The 14,650-nt window shown below is 39.9% G+C and overlaps 2 protein-coding genes across 2 annotated transcripts; both read left to right on the forward strand.

Annotated features, from left to right (window-relative positions):
- Positions 1-1,146: 1,146 nt before the first annotated feature.
- On the forward strand, positions 1,147-5,797 carry LOC124175311 (protein yellow-like). The gene has a single exon (XM_046555418.1). The coding sequence runs from the start codon at positions 1,573-1,575 to the stop codon at positions 2,872-2,874; it is 1,302 nt and encodes a 433-aa protein (XP_046411374.1). The 5' UTR covers positions 1,147-1,572; the 3' UTR covers positions 2,875-5,797.
- A 940-nt stretch (positions 5,798-6,737) lies between these two features.
- Positions 6,738-14,014, forward strand: LOC124175312 (major royal jelly protein 1-like). Its single transcript, XM_046555419.1, has one exon. It carries the CDS (start codon positions 9,660-9,662, stop codon positions 10,956-10,958), a length of 1,299 nt encoding a protein of 432 aa, XP_046411375.1. The 5' UTR covers positions 6,738-9,659; the 3' UTR covers positions 10,959-14,014.
- Positions 14,015-14,650: the final 636 nt, after the last annotated feature.

The following is a 14,650-nucleotide window of genomic DNA, read 5'->3' on the forward strand; positions in this document are numbered from 1 at the left end:
ATTAAAAGGCCGAGCGTGCGAGGATAAGCTTGGGAAACTGCAGGTCGGGGTTCATAAACTAGCAATTCAACCCAGTTTTAGCACAGCTATGGACTGCTATTTCATTCCGGGGGCCGTTACTCATCTCGACAGTCACAAGTGAATGTTGGAATTTTTGTCTGAAATCGAGGCACCTTCGTACAGAGAAACAATTTACTTTGAGTTTGTGCGGTGCGGATTTTGAATCTGATTTACGCTGTCGCAACTGGTATCTTTACGAAGGCTGTGCAACCTTGCTTCGTACATGATGAGCTATTTTTTATCCACCGTCGTTGTGGTTTTGCGTCGTTTCATTCTCTCGAGCCAAAACAAATTATTATTCAAATTAATCTGCGTATTTAAATTTTTTACTTTTATTTCATACGGATACGAAATGTGTGGATGACAGATTTTTCCTGGAAGTAGCTACTACTTTTTAATTAATTTATATTTGGCATGTAAACATGACGCGATCGCGCGTGAGAAATATGAACAGGATAAATACTTGAGTATCGTCAGATGTGCACGCCCCTCGACTCCTGAGTAATTAAACAATACGCGTGGTTTCCAACCTCCAGAACTTACTCATTCCAATGCTCACAACGTTTAATTGTCAATTCTTTTGCCCAGAGGTTTGTCATCTGGTGCATGTAGCGCTCTTCGCTTACCAAGCAACACAAAGTGAACTATAAATCGACTCAAAACCGGCTGTAAATAATCTAAGGCAACGAAAAATCGTCACTACTTGTCAGCAAAAAAGTCATCTTAAACGACCTTCACTTTTATACAATTTCACCTCCAATCACTTGATAGCGACAGGGTCACAAATTAACTGGGCAGTTATCGAGATTGAAGACGTTAATGCCGAAAGACGTAATTCGTGCAATGAATGGTTTTATGGTTCAGGTAGCTCGTATATGATTGCTTACACCTCACCTCAAGATGAAGTCAATAATTTTGTCACGGATATTTTGTCGAATCAGGCAGTGATGTATACGTGGAGGTATACCTATGCCTTGTAACATGTTCGGTTCCCAAAGCTAACCCTCGATTGCAACTGCGTATGAGAAAGAAAACGGTGGGGGGACATGTGAGAAACGATGTTGCAGAGAACGGAGGTCTCGGTACCGTGTCTTTCTCAGTTGAACCGCGGAAGCCACTTGCGCCGGACATCGCTTAGCTCGCAGCTATCCCTTCACCTGCAGATTTTGGTCGTCCTACATCTGCAATCAAACTCAGTGCCGGCGATATGTATTAGATAACAGTTGAGACACGGTACGAGTTTTCCCGTGCGAGGTTACAGATAATCGGAATTGAATTTAACCGTAGAAAGGACCAAGTTACAAGATCGAGAGGTTCGAGAAGGGCAAGAAACAAGTGTCCTGTGCGGGTTTACATATCGACTCGAGTTATAATACGGAGTGAAGAGGTCGGTTAGGCCTGCAGTGTCTTGGTAAAATTATTCTGTAACGTGCATTGATCGTGTATAGTGTAAATCTGTTCAGAAGAATAAGAAAGGACAACTTGAGTCGGTCCTGCATTTCGAAAGATAAAATGCTCAGGCTCGCGTTGCTCGCTTGTCTAACGACGACGTTTGTCGTCGCACACGCGCCGTTCTCAGTGATCTTCCAATGGAAGACCATAAGTTACAACTGGCCGCCGGAATACTCCGAAAAGGACGCTCGTTACCACTACATACCGGAGAACAACCCAATCGCTGGTATTAAGTTGTGGAAGGATAACATGTACCTGACGATACCTCGGTGGAAGAGCGGGGTTCCAGTCACCCTTGCAAGGACACCGTCAACTCCGGTGAAGGACGAGAGAGGCTTGAACATCACCAAGCCGAAGCTGGACGCTTATCCGAGCTGGGACATGCAGTTGGCGGGCGATTGCAACGCGTTCCAATCAGTGCAGAGCATGGAGATCGACCCTCAGGGTAGAATGTGGGTCCTGGACACGGGAAGAACCGAGACGATGGGCGAACATCCGACTGCCAAGTGTCCGCCACGTCTGGTTATATTGGACCTGGATAACGGAGGTGCGGTTTTGAAGGAATTCAAATTCCCCGACGATGTCGCTCGCCACAACTCTTCCTACTTAAACGACATCGTTCTCGACCATCAGAACGGCGGCTACGCCTACATATCGGACAGCGGACTCGAACCCGCGATCATAGTTTACTCCCTGAAGGACGACAAGGCTCGGAAGGTCACCCACGATACCATGAAGGCTCAACCCGATGCGGTGAGGTTTGTGGTCGCAGGCACAAACGTCATCCAGTCCGTCAACGTCGACGGCATCGCTCTTTCGCCCCCGGGACCAAACAGGACGCTTTACTACTCGCCGCTGTCTTCGTTCAATCTCTACTCCATTCCCGTCGAGGTCTTGCAAAACAGCTCGATAATCGACGTTCAAAATTACGTCGTAGATCTGGGCAACAAAATTTCACAGAGCGACGGTATGGTCATGTCAAACACCGGTGTTCTTTACTACGGTCTTTTGGCCGACGACGCCATCGCTATGTGGAACACTTCGACAAGTCAGCCCTTCGCTACCGGACGGAGAACCATCTCCAGGGATCACCTTCTCACCCAGTGGCCCGACACTTTCGGTTTCGACGAAAAGGCTCGACTTTGGTGCGTCGTCAACAGTCTTCAGAACTTTTTGAACGATAAGGTCGATGTAACTCAGTATAACTACAGAATCATATCCAGTAACGCTATGCAGAGGAGTTATCAGTACTTACCCAACAACACGGCTCCGGAACTTCCAGTTATCACTGCCGCTGCTGGTCAAATTCGAATCGCGATGTCCACCGTATTTACCATCCTTCTCGTCTTTCTAGCGTGTTAATTTTTTCCGTTAAACAATTCCGTGCGACGAAAAAACACCGTGGACGTTAATATTCCTACTCAACTATAATATCGTATTACGTATATGTATGTTATATTATATATATTGTACATGTTATACATTAATTATACCTAGTATACTAAAATTATACGACACCGTTGAACCTCCGTCAGAAAATTATACTTACAAAATGCTCGTTCGCAAATATAAACGGGTATTAAAAAGCACGAATCCAGTATCGTCTCACTTACGATTTGCCCGACTTTGTACCAATAATTGGTACACCGTCACAAAGTATTTTGACAGCTCCTAGTTGATCAAATTGGGATGACATGGAGTTGGAAATATTATAATTTAGAGTTCTTTTCCGATATGGCGAAGCCCGATAGTCGTTCACTCGCACTCTCTAGCTGCGACCTGCAGTTATAATTGTAGTATTTTATACAAATTATCGATATCGAAAATTGTGTTGTGAAACTGTCATGTAAGTGCTTTACCTAAAAGTCAGTTTTCCAGTATTAGTTACCGATTGGATGCGGATTCAGCTGTCACGATCAATTCCAATCTATCAGAGCGTGCATCTATGTTACATTCCGTCGATATGCTGCGCTCACGTATTACTCCATTTGTTTCCACATATATTTAGGATAACCCGCTAGTTGTACACGTATGCTACCATGTGCGGAAACCTCGTTATAACTACCTGTTGCTTTATGTAACTACGCTACGTAGGATAATAGTTCGCAGGAAAAACGAATAATATTATACTATAATATGTTAGTAAAAGTATAAGAAAAAGTCTGTCACATATACATGTATCTTATCTTAAATATGTTGGGTAGTTCGATTGGAAAACTTGTCGTATACGGCCAAACATCCTCTCTATAGGATGTCTCTTGAACCCAATTTTAAAAGCTCATTTCGAAAATTTCTCCACAAAATGCTTCCAGTATCAACGTCGTATCGTTAAATGCGGCTAATTTCAGTACGTTATAATGATAAAAAAAAAAAAAAAACGGTGTCTTTCCCATGCTGTTTAAATAGAACAATGTCGAATTTCGACGTTGACCTTTTAAAATTAGACCCAAACGACAATCTCCCGAGTTCTATTTTTTTTTTTTTGGCACAAGTTTTTCAAACGACTGGCGAAAAGAGAACGTTTCGTCCCAACTTAGCACCTTGTCAATATAATTATATAAGAATAAGCTTACGATATATATGTTAACACAGAAAAGCTGTATATATTTAAATTATACGAAGAAGGAAATAGAAAATCCACAAATCGCGACGATGTTGCTAGCATTTGAGAAATCAAACGATTATATTGGAAACGTATTTATTGTAGTCAATCACATGAAAAAGAAAATGAAAAAAAACGAAACTAACGCACAATTCGCACGCGCTAATCACCCAATTATATATTCTTCCAACGCATCTACTTAAGCCTACATAAATTTACACAAATGTATGTGATAAACGAATACATAGGTATATTATTTGTTCGTAGTTAGGAACATCGACTCGCTGATAATAGCCTTGATTCCCTTAAAGTGTGGATAGGTGTATGAAAAAGTGACCGCGTAATGTTTCATGGCCAGCCGTAACGTTCTTGAATCTGGAATTGTGCGTGTTATGTAATTATGCGATTTATTCGATCCATGAAGAACATTATTTCATTCTTTGTTATGGCCAAGGAGACACTTGATTCAGTTTTATTGTTGAAACCGTTGGGTCAAGGTTGGTCTATATATGATGTAACCAATATTTCAACGCCGTTACTCGTTCACCAATTCATCCTTACGGTCTAATTTACAACTAACAGGTCTAACTTCATTACGCTTTCACCCTTGGTGTGCAATACACGAGTAAAATGTAAATTTTCACACCTTTCGTGTTATATCTACACTCAAATAATTGCTTCGATTTACGATTAGATCAAGGCCTGTTTCACCGGAGCAAAAATTGACACCGCCATTGAGTGTTTAGTGATTATTTACATTTTATAGAACGGTTGCGAGAGATATTCAAGTTCAAAAAGAGATGCCTGTAATCCTAAATTAGTTCTCATAACTACCAATGATTAAATTTACGATTATTAATCTAGAATTTTATTTTAATATTATTGATTTCAACGTGATTTCGAAGATTACGAAATGGTTTCGAATGATATCGAAACCCCAAATGCTTCGGTGAAACACACCTCAGATTAGATTCAACGAGTAATAACTCATCGGAATTAGCTTGGTCAGATGCATGGGATTAGACGTTAATCGAAAAGTGAGTCGAAAAATTTTCGTAATCACCTGGGACGAAGTTGACTAGTGAGTCTTTTAATTTCTTTGTTATGATTTGCACAGCTCGTGCGGGTATTAAATTTCTCAGGAATGTTGAATGTGCTCTTGAATAATTCATTCAAGACCTCTGCCAGTATTTTACAACCGTACGCAACTCGGCTCCATACACGTAGACCGACTATACGACATACGTACCTTATATTAAACAGAAGCTGTACGTTCGATACGCGTGCTACTTGACTCGTGGCCACGCAAACACGCAAATGATGCGTATGAAGATTAATTTCCAACGTACTTGTGCGTACGCTGCAGCATATCAAATATTGTATAAGCGTAAAGTGACAAGGCGTCACCATATGCGCAAATCGACAGGTGACTTCATCGAACATGCTGCAGCATACATTGTCGGACACGAGGACAATCTGAACATTTTATACCTACTAACAGTAAGTAGTGTATGAGTCGGTCAGGTGTGCAATTTTAGTGATTCGCACGTGCAGAGGGTAATAATAATCATCCACAGTCACTGGTGATCCGTTGTACCTGAAAATCAATGGTCGTTTGCGAAATTTTTTAATTTTTACTTAGACCTTCTGATGTAGATATTACAATTAAACAATCACCAATTATACCTTTGTTTGAACGTTTTTTTTCCCCGATATATTAATTATTCAGCCATATGATATTCGTTACAGAATCTGAAGTTTGATTTTTAACATTAAAGAATAATATTGCTCGTGATTAATTCTTGTTAGATAATTTTCGTCGCTCCAGCTCTCGGAATTCTATAAAGAGTCTACTGACCACACTTGCAATGAGCTTCATCGGCCATTCTCATTACTTCAACGTTTACGTTGAGACGTAAGCATCATTACTTGCAATTAACATGTGCAGGTTCACGTGCCGTCGTGCTCGCGAGCTTCTTTCCGTGTTTTCGAGATTTCTTTAAATCGATTCACGTACTGTAAATAATTTAAATGTGCAGAAACTCGAATCAATTTAAAATAATTTTTCAAAAGATTTTCGTCACTGTTATTTTTACGCAAAATTACAACTCATCGTCAACGGAAACTTGTCTCTCCGTGACAGTTTATAATTATTAATATATTAATAGCCAGATTTTTTCAGATTTAAAAAAGGTTAATCATTGGCGTAATCATTGCGAATTGTTATTGGGTTTGATTACCATGAATATTATATATGTATAGATGATTAGAGTTTTTCAAATCTGAAAAAATGAAGCAGATGGATCATGTGCGCATAGATCGTTTTTTTTTACTCCTGCATCACGCTGACATTCTCATATCATTCCAGTGCTTATTATTTCCCCAAATTCATGCAATCTACGTGCTAAAAGTTATCTCTTTGAATAATTATAGACTGTTGCGATGAAACGCTGTTCCGCTAAGTTATAATACGCGTAAAAATAACGCTGACGAAAATTTTGCCACCGTAAAGTACGGCAATTACGGTAACGAGAATATAAAATTGAGTAAAAGAAAAAATTCCTCTGCAGGGGGACATATTGGCATTTCGTGCCTACGTGTACTGCAATTTGTATAAATTCGTGCCCGAGTCGTAACAACGACCGGGTCGTTTTTCATAAAAATCCATGACCAGTAAATCGTATCCGACGACCAATGGGATAGGAATGGGATGTGCGCACACCTTCGGCACTCGTTCTTCGATGATGATGTAACGATGCAATGGGTGGAGAGCGTAGGAGCAGAATGCGGGACGCGCGTAGCAAAGCGAAATTCATTTGCCACCGGAACCACGGGTCGTGAATTTCCACTTTCGGGTCTCGGCTCTTCGATTCCGTTTGCCCGTATAATTACGCACGAACAAGACAGTTTGGCATCCATCGCTGGGACAGTTGGAAGTTATTCTTGCACGAACTTGAACTTCCGCATCATCAAGCTCGAGATGTTTGTTAACTATTTTCGGACGCTCAAATTCACACCCTGATAATCAAGACGCAGAGATTAAATCCTAAAGCTGCGTGGTAATGGTAAAGCGCATGTAGAATTTTCCGAGTGTGAAAACTGCAGTGAATTATATGTGCCAATCGTTGTGATTTTCCCCTGTTATGATTGACTGATAGACGTGAAATGGCATACCAAACATGATTAGAAATTAGAAATTTGGCCCAGGGGCGTAAATAGTAAGTAGTTGAAACGCATACATTGGCCTATTCGTTTCCAATTGGATGCATAATGCACCCGGAAAGAGCCACAAAAATGGTTGTAAAATTGCCGCACCAATTATACACGTACTGGGTGTATACGCAGAAAAGCGCGGGAAACGGCAGTTGAGTCGTAAATCGATTCAACCCAATTTTAGCGCAACCAAAGTCGACGGTTTTACGACACGTTTGGTCTACATCTCATCTCCGCGAGAGAGTTTCGAGCTTTCAGGCTGTAATTGGCACTCCTCCTTAGTGTACGGTGATAATGGATATCAAATTTCTGCGTTGTATTTATTCATCTGTCGAATCCAATTTGTGGGATCGTTATACTGCTATTTCCATGAACGCTGTGTAAACTCGTGTTGTACGTAATTACCTATTTTCTGCTTAAGGCTGACGTAATTATTGTTTGGTAGATACGACCGTTCGTAAACGAAATGCCCTATAGGTATACATGGTTTTTTCCCCAAAAACGTCAAACTTGGAAAAAAACTCTAAAACCACGTTAAAAGCAAACTGTCGCCTAAGAAATCGTTTGCAAGTATTTGGAAAAACGGACGTAGGTGTGTAATATCAAATATCAGATTTTTCTGAAAACGTTACCAAAACCAAACAACTTGGACCTAAATATGACAAAAATTTTTAAAGAAAATAGCCTATTTCTTCTACAAGATCGTTAGTTGAACTTCAAAGTACGACTTTGTGCCCCCTAAATTTATTTTTTGGGATATTCTTAACCAATTTTCAACTAAATAGGTCAGTGTACAGTAATATTGTATACCGGATTCGATACGAACTATTAAACGGATTTTGTTAACATTAGAATGACAAAACAAGTACCACAAACGAATAGTGCAGTCACTGTGCGCGGTTCCATCTCAGTAAAAAAGCAAAGATTTTCCACCGAACCGTTTGTGTTTTTTTCATTCTGAAATGAATATCTCTTAGAATAAATCCAACCCATCAAGTTTTTGCCATCATATCTATAGATACGTGAGCTACGGGTTATGGTTTTCACCTTGAAACAGTTTCTGGTTTTTAAATAAATTATTTGGCTCTTAGCCATGGCGCGATCGTGCTTTAGAAAACAATAAATACATGAATATTGCCAGATGCGTCCACGCCTCGACTCCCGAGTAATCAAATAATACGCGCGGTCTCCAGCCGATGGATCGTCTTAAGTTCTTACTCATCATAATACTTACAGCGTCATATTGGTAGTTCTTTTATAAAAGCCTGCGGATTTAAGGCGAACTCAACCCTTGCAAAGTTCAAATCTTGAGTACATATTCCGTTACAAACAACAATCGATGACAAATTTTTCCATTATTTAAATATCAAAAGCATCGATTATTATAAGGCTTGAACTTTTTGTCAAACATAACATTTTTGACTCTTCAGTGTTTCTCACGTAGGCCTATATTTCAAAGTTGACGGCACAAATCTTTAATCCCCGGACAAAGTAGAAAACGTTGGGAAGGAACCAAGAGATACTCATCGTTAAAAGTCTTCAAACGCTGGGTTGTACTTGGTGCAATGAAAGCTTTTACGCTGGTCAATAGGTACCTTCAATGTGCTTGCTTACACATCAACCCAAGATAAAGCCAATGATTTGACCCTAGATATTCTGTCGAACTTTGATGATAATGGATTGGTTAACGTATATCGTTGAAACACGTGCAGTTCCAAAAGGTCGATCATTGATCGGCACTGGGTGTGTAGGAAGGAAACGGTGGGGGATGACCGGAAACGTGGGCGCTGCAGAGAACGGAGGCTTCGGTACCGCGTCTTCGCCAGTTAAACCGCGGAAGCCGTTTAAGCCGGACATCGTTTACCTCATAGCAGATCCTCCACTTCCAGATTTCAGGCCTGCGACATCTGCAATCAAGTTGAATACCGGTGACTTGTATTAGGCAATAGTTGGCACGGTACGAATTCTAACGCGTGAACGTATATATAATCAAAGTTAATTATAGAAGCGACCAAGTTTCAAACGAGAGGTTCAGAAGCTCGGGGAAATAGTGTCCTGCACGCGTATAGTACTCCACTGGGCTTATAACATAAAGTGTGCGAATCGGTGAGGCCTGCAATGGCTTGATAAAGTTGTTCTGAGAGGCGATCGTATTGACCAGTTCGACGTATTGCATATTTCCGTAAGAGAGAAACGCGGCGAACGGAAAACCCGGCCCTCTACAGACCTTCCGAAAATAACCTTCGATTAGAACCGTTACGGTTCTGAAGACATAAAAAAAAAACAGTTTATTTCTGTCCTGCATTCGCGACGTTACATTTCAAAAGTTGAAATGATCAGGCTCACGTTCTTAGCTTGCCTGCTGACGATCGTAGTCACAGAATATCCACCGTTGGAAGTGAATTTCCAATGGAATGTCATAAAGTACAGTGACCGGGTGACAGACAATGAAGTTGTGAAAGACTCTCCTAACTCGTATATAGCGGCAAACAATGTTATATCTGGTATAAAGCTGTGGAAGGATTACATTTATCTGACGATACCCCGACGGAAGAGCGGAGTTCCAGTCACCCTTGCGAGGATTCCATTGTCTGCGACGAAGGCCAAGAACGTCACCAGTCCGGATCTGGAAGCTTATCCGAGTTGGGACATGCAGTTGGCGGGCGATTGCAACGCGTTCCAATCAGTGCAGAGCATGGAGATCGACCCTCAGGGTAGAATGTGGGTCCTGGACACTGGACGGACAGAGACGATGGCCGATTACCAGGCTACAAAGTGTCCGCCACGTCTGGTGATATTGGACCTGGAGAACGGAGGGGCGGTGTTGAGGAATATCGAATTCCCTCAAGAGATTGCTGCTCACAACTCTTCCAACTTGAACGACATCGTTCTCGACCACCAGGATGGCGGGTACGCCTATATATCAGACAGTGGACCCGAACCCGCGATCATAGTTTACTCTCTAAAGGACAACAAGGCTCACAAGGTCACTCATAATTCCATGAAGGCCGAGTCCGACGCGATAACGTTTGTGGTGTCAGACACCACCGTCAAGGAGCCCATCAACATCGACGGCATCGCTCTTTCGCCTCCTGAACCAAACAGGACGCTTTACTACTCGTCGGTCTCTTCGATTCATCTCTACGCCATTCCGGTCAAGGTCTTGCAAAACAGCTCTGTACGAAATGTCCAGAAGTACGTGGTTGACGTGGGTAGAAAAACTTCCCAGACCAGCGGCATGGTTATGTCAAACACCGGGGTTCTTTACTACGGTCTTTTGGCCGACGACGCCATCGCAATGTGGGACACCGTGGCTAATCAAATCTTCGCTAGTGGGCCGAGAAAAATGTACAGGAATCATCAGCTCCTCCAGTGGCCCGATACCTTCGCTTTTCATGAAAATGGTCGACTTTGGTGGGTCACCAACAGGTTTCAGAACTTTTTGAACAATAAGGTTAACGGAAATGAGATTAACTACAGAATCATATCCAGTAACGTTATGCAGAAGAGTTATCAGTACTTCCCCAACGGCACTGCGCCGGAACTTCCAATAATCACTGCCGCTGCTGGTCAAATTCGAATCGCTATATCCACTGCATTTGCCATTCTCCTCGTCTTCGTCGCTTGTTGATTTATCATTTTTCGACGATTGTGTGCTACGGAAAAACTCTGCTTTCATTATTCTTCCTGTACCGCTGTAATACTTATTATTATGTATATTATATAGTACTAATTGGATCCATTTTGCATAATTTATGTAGCCTATGTTACTCGGGCAGATCTAAGGAACAATTTGGCGCAGGTTTCATGTAAATCAGTCCCCGCTGATTCTCCAGTTTATCGGTGACAAATAGACAAACAGTATGGATAAGTCGGAACATCATCTTATGATAACATTGATGTTGATGATTCTCGTGCGGGATTCATTTATTGACAGGGCTTTTACAACCAAATGATATTTTAATCAAATCAAGTACAAGATTTTGCAAAATTCAATTACAGTTGCGTGGGCTTTGTTTATTTTGTAAAATTGTCATCTCACTTGTAAATGTTGTCAAAAAACAACCCAACAACGATACTTTCTTCTCACAGAAGCGACTATCGTCCGCATCACCTGACGAAAATCACTCAATGTTTCCCAACAATGATATACAAATATCACATGCTGAAATTTATTTACATAATATGTACATTTGACCTGACATGTATTAAAGTATACCTAATATATTAACCAATAGTATGGATGAGTATATGCGCAAGTATAATTAGTAAACGTTAAAAAATTTGGATAATTTAGTATCATAAGAAATATTGATTTGACAGCTTTGACACAGTTATTTTACTTTCTCCGAGGGAGATTTATAGGGCGCGTGGCAAAGAGAGTTCTGTTTTAATTTTGTAGAATTAATTGCAGGTGATGACAAATTGAAAAAATGTAAAAATCTGGGTGTAACTATCATGAACCTATATTACATGGGCTGTTAGGTATAAGAAATTGTACTCAAATGTCTGTTTTCGGGTATGAGTAATCATTTTCATGCGTGGGTTCAGCAGCTGCAACTATTCCGATGTTTAAAAAACGTGCTTTTATGTCAGATTCCATCAATGTGCCGCGTTTGTGTGCAATGATCCGTTATCCTACACCCACCACTATACCACTAAAGTCTGATCCTAACCATTTATGATTTTGTTAAAAAAATTTTCTACAATTGTCCCAACTCTGAAACAGTAGCCTAAATTTTTTCAGATTTTTTATTCAACTACAAGTGCAGAAACTAAAAAAGCCCAAGCATTGTAAACGAAAAAGTTTATCCTCTGAAAGAGAAATGATTTGAAATTTAAAGAAAAATTTATTAGTTTCCAACCGATTTGGACGGTTGCCCAGTAAAACGATGACATTGCCAAAATTCACAATATCAAACACGTACTTAATCATGATGGGAACATTACTTTTATTCCATTTAACTACGTGACAGGAAAAAAGGGAAAAACAGAGCCGAACACATACCCGCTAATCACCTTAATTGTATCCTTTCAAGGCTCCAGCAGCCTTTGCCCGCGCAAAATATCGCAAATATACGTGATGAGTGACAAGTAAAAACATATATGCTTATAGTTACGAGGATTCATACTTAGAAAACTCTTAATGCTTTTATCAAGTCGGACTAATGAGGCAGAAAAAAGGCAACGTCAATACGTATATAAATATAAATGTGAAAAAAAGGATAAACATTATGATCTTTCATGGCCAGCTACAAGGTTGTATCTGGGGTTGCATGTATGTATTATAGTGTATATACGTACATAGAATATAATTATGCGGTTTATATTTAACACGCGAAAAACATCGTTCAATTAGTTTTTACGGTCATGCAACGAGTGACTTCAATATCAATGTTATCATTGAATCTGTAGGTCAAGGTTGGACTATCGTGAAACATCAATGGTCACATATTTACCTCTCCACCAATTCATCCTTATGCTCTAATTTACAACGGGCAGGTCCGAACTTCATTAAGTCTTCGCGCTTCGTGCAGAAGACTCGTGCGAAATGCGAAAAGAAAAAGAAAATAAAAAAAAAAACTTAAAAAAAAAAAAACAGAGCTAAATTTACTTTGATGGCCACACCCTGGACAAACTTGCCGATTCGGGTCACGCCTCACGCAAAAAGGGCCGACAGATCGGAAACCCGATGACATTGTATGAAGCGCACCTTTTTTTTTACCCTCAATTTATTGTCCCGGAAATTGTTGCAGAGTATATTTTTGTACCGTATAATCTAACCGAGTTTGAAAAGTTGCGTATAAATAATTAGTCGGCTGGCGGGGCCCTGGGAAATAGTTTAATAGTTACTCTTATATTTCAATTTCTATTATTCGCACTGCTCGTACGGGCGTAACATATTCCCAGGCGTGAGAGTGCTCTTGAACGAATTGCAAAATCTTCGCGCGCAGTTTTACAACTGCAAATAAGCTATGCGATACACGTATTACTTGACTCATGACCGCGTAAATGTGTGTGTGTACATACGTATACACTTGTGCGTATTATAATATATATATAAATTCCAGCCCTGGGTAAATATACCTATACATATAAAGGCGTAAAGTGACAACGTTTTACTTAAGCAAATGGACGGGCGATTTATCGGAAATACTGCAGTAAAGATTGTCGGACACGTGGATAATCAGAGCGTTTGATACCTACCAAGAAATAATGGAAGCAACGGAAGCACCGAATCAATCAATCAGGTATGCAATTTTAGTGATGCGCACATGCAGAGGGTAATAATAATTATCCAGAGTCGCTGATGATCCGTTGTATCTGAAAATCGATAGTCGTTTTTGGACTCTTTCAATGTAGATATCATAATTATGCTGGTAACAATTAACTTTGATTAATTTTTTTTCAACTTCAGTATTGCTCAGTATTCAGGTTCGAGATTTATCATTTGATATACGGAGTTTCGTGTTTTAATTAAAATGTATTATTTCTCGTGGTTTGTCCTTGGTGATTTCACTCGCTCCAGTCCTCGAAGCTCTGTAAGGTGTCTACGCGTAATACGACACTGATCTTCATTGGCCATATTCATTCCGTAAATGTTTACGTAAAGGCGTATGCAACGCACGATGTTTATCACTTGCAATTAGCATCAACGCTTTGATCATTGAGATTGAAATTATTCTTCTATTGAATTTCTCTATACAACTGAAATTCAATAAAAGCAAGGGTATTTTGTTTGAATTCCAGAAAAATTTGACGTCAATCTTATCGTAATATTATATATAGTATGTTTATTTATTGGGAAAGCAGAGTTAATATATTTTTATGCATAAAAGTTACAGATTATAAAAATATTAATATATGTCTATTTATTATATGTTAAGATAAGATAAGAGTTAAGATAACCCTATAAAAATTCGATGATGATCGTGATCACAATTTAATTTATAATTTCGTATACGCTTCGTACTTATAAATGTAATAGTAATTGCTGTTCACGATTACGCAAACTATACGTAATTATACGTATGCTATAATACGAATAAACAATCGAATATAGAAGATACACGCATATTTTGTACCCCAGCTGTTTCTTTCAATTTCGAAAACACAACTTTTACAACCGTCGGATTAAAATTTCTGGCAAACGATTTCAGAAACAAATGGAACTGTTGGATACCCATCCTTTCGAATGATAATAAATTTCTCGTATGACAGTGAAAATAAGATGGTCAAGAAGCGTACGATTTTACTATAGGTAGTTCAATTACCTGAAACATTTAAATTTGAACTTTATGCTCGAGTCTTTGTTGTAGAATT

Source organism: Neodiprion fabricii, chromosome 2 (genome assembly GCF_021155785.1).
Source record: "Neodiprion fabricii isolate iyNeoFabr1 chromosome 2, iyNeoFabr1.1, whole genome shotgun sequence".
Taxonomy (NCBI): domain Eukaryota; kingdom Metazoa; phylum Arthropoda; class Insecta; order Hymenoptera; family Diprionidae; genus Neodiprion; species Neodiprion fabricii.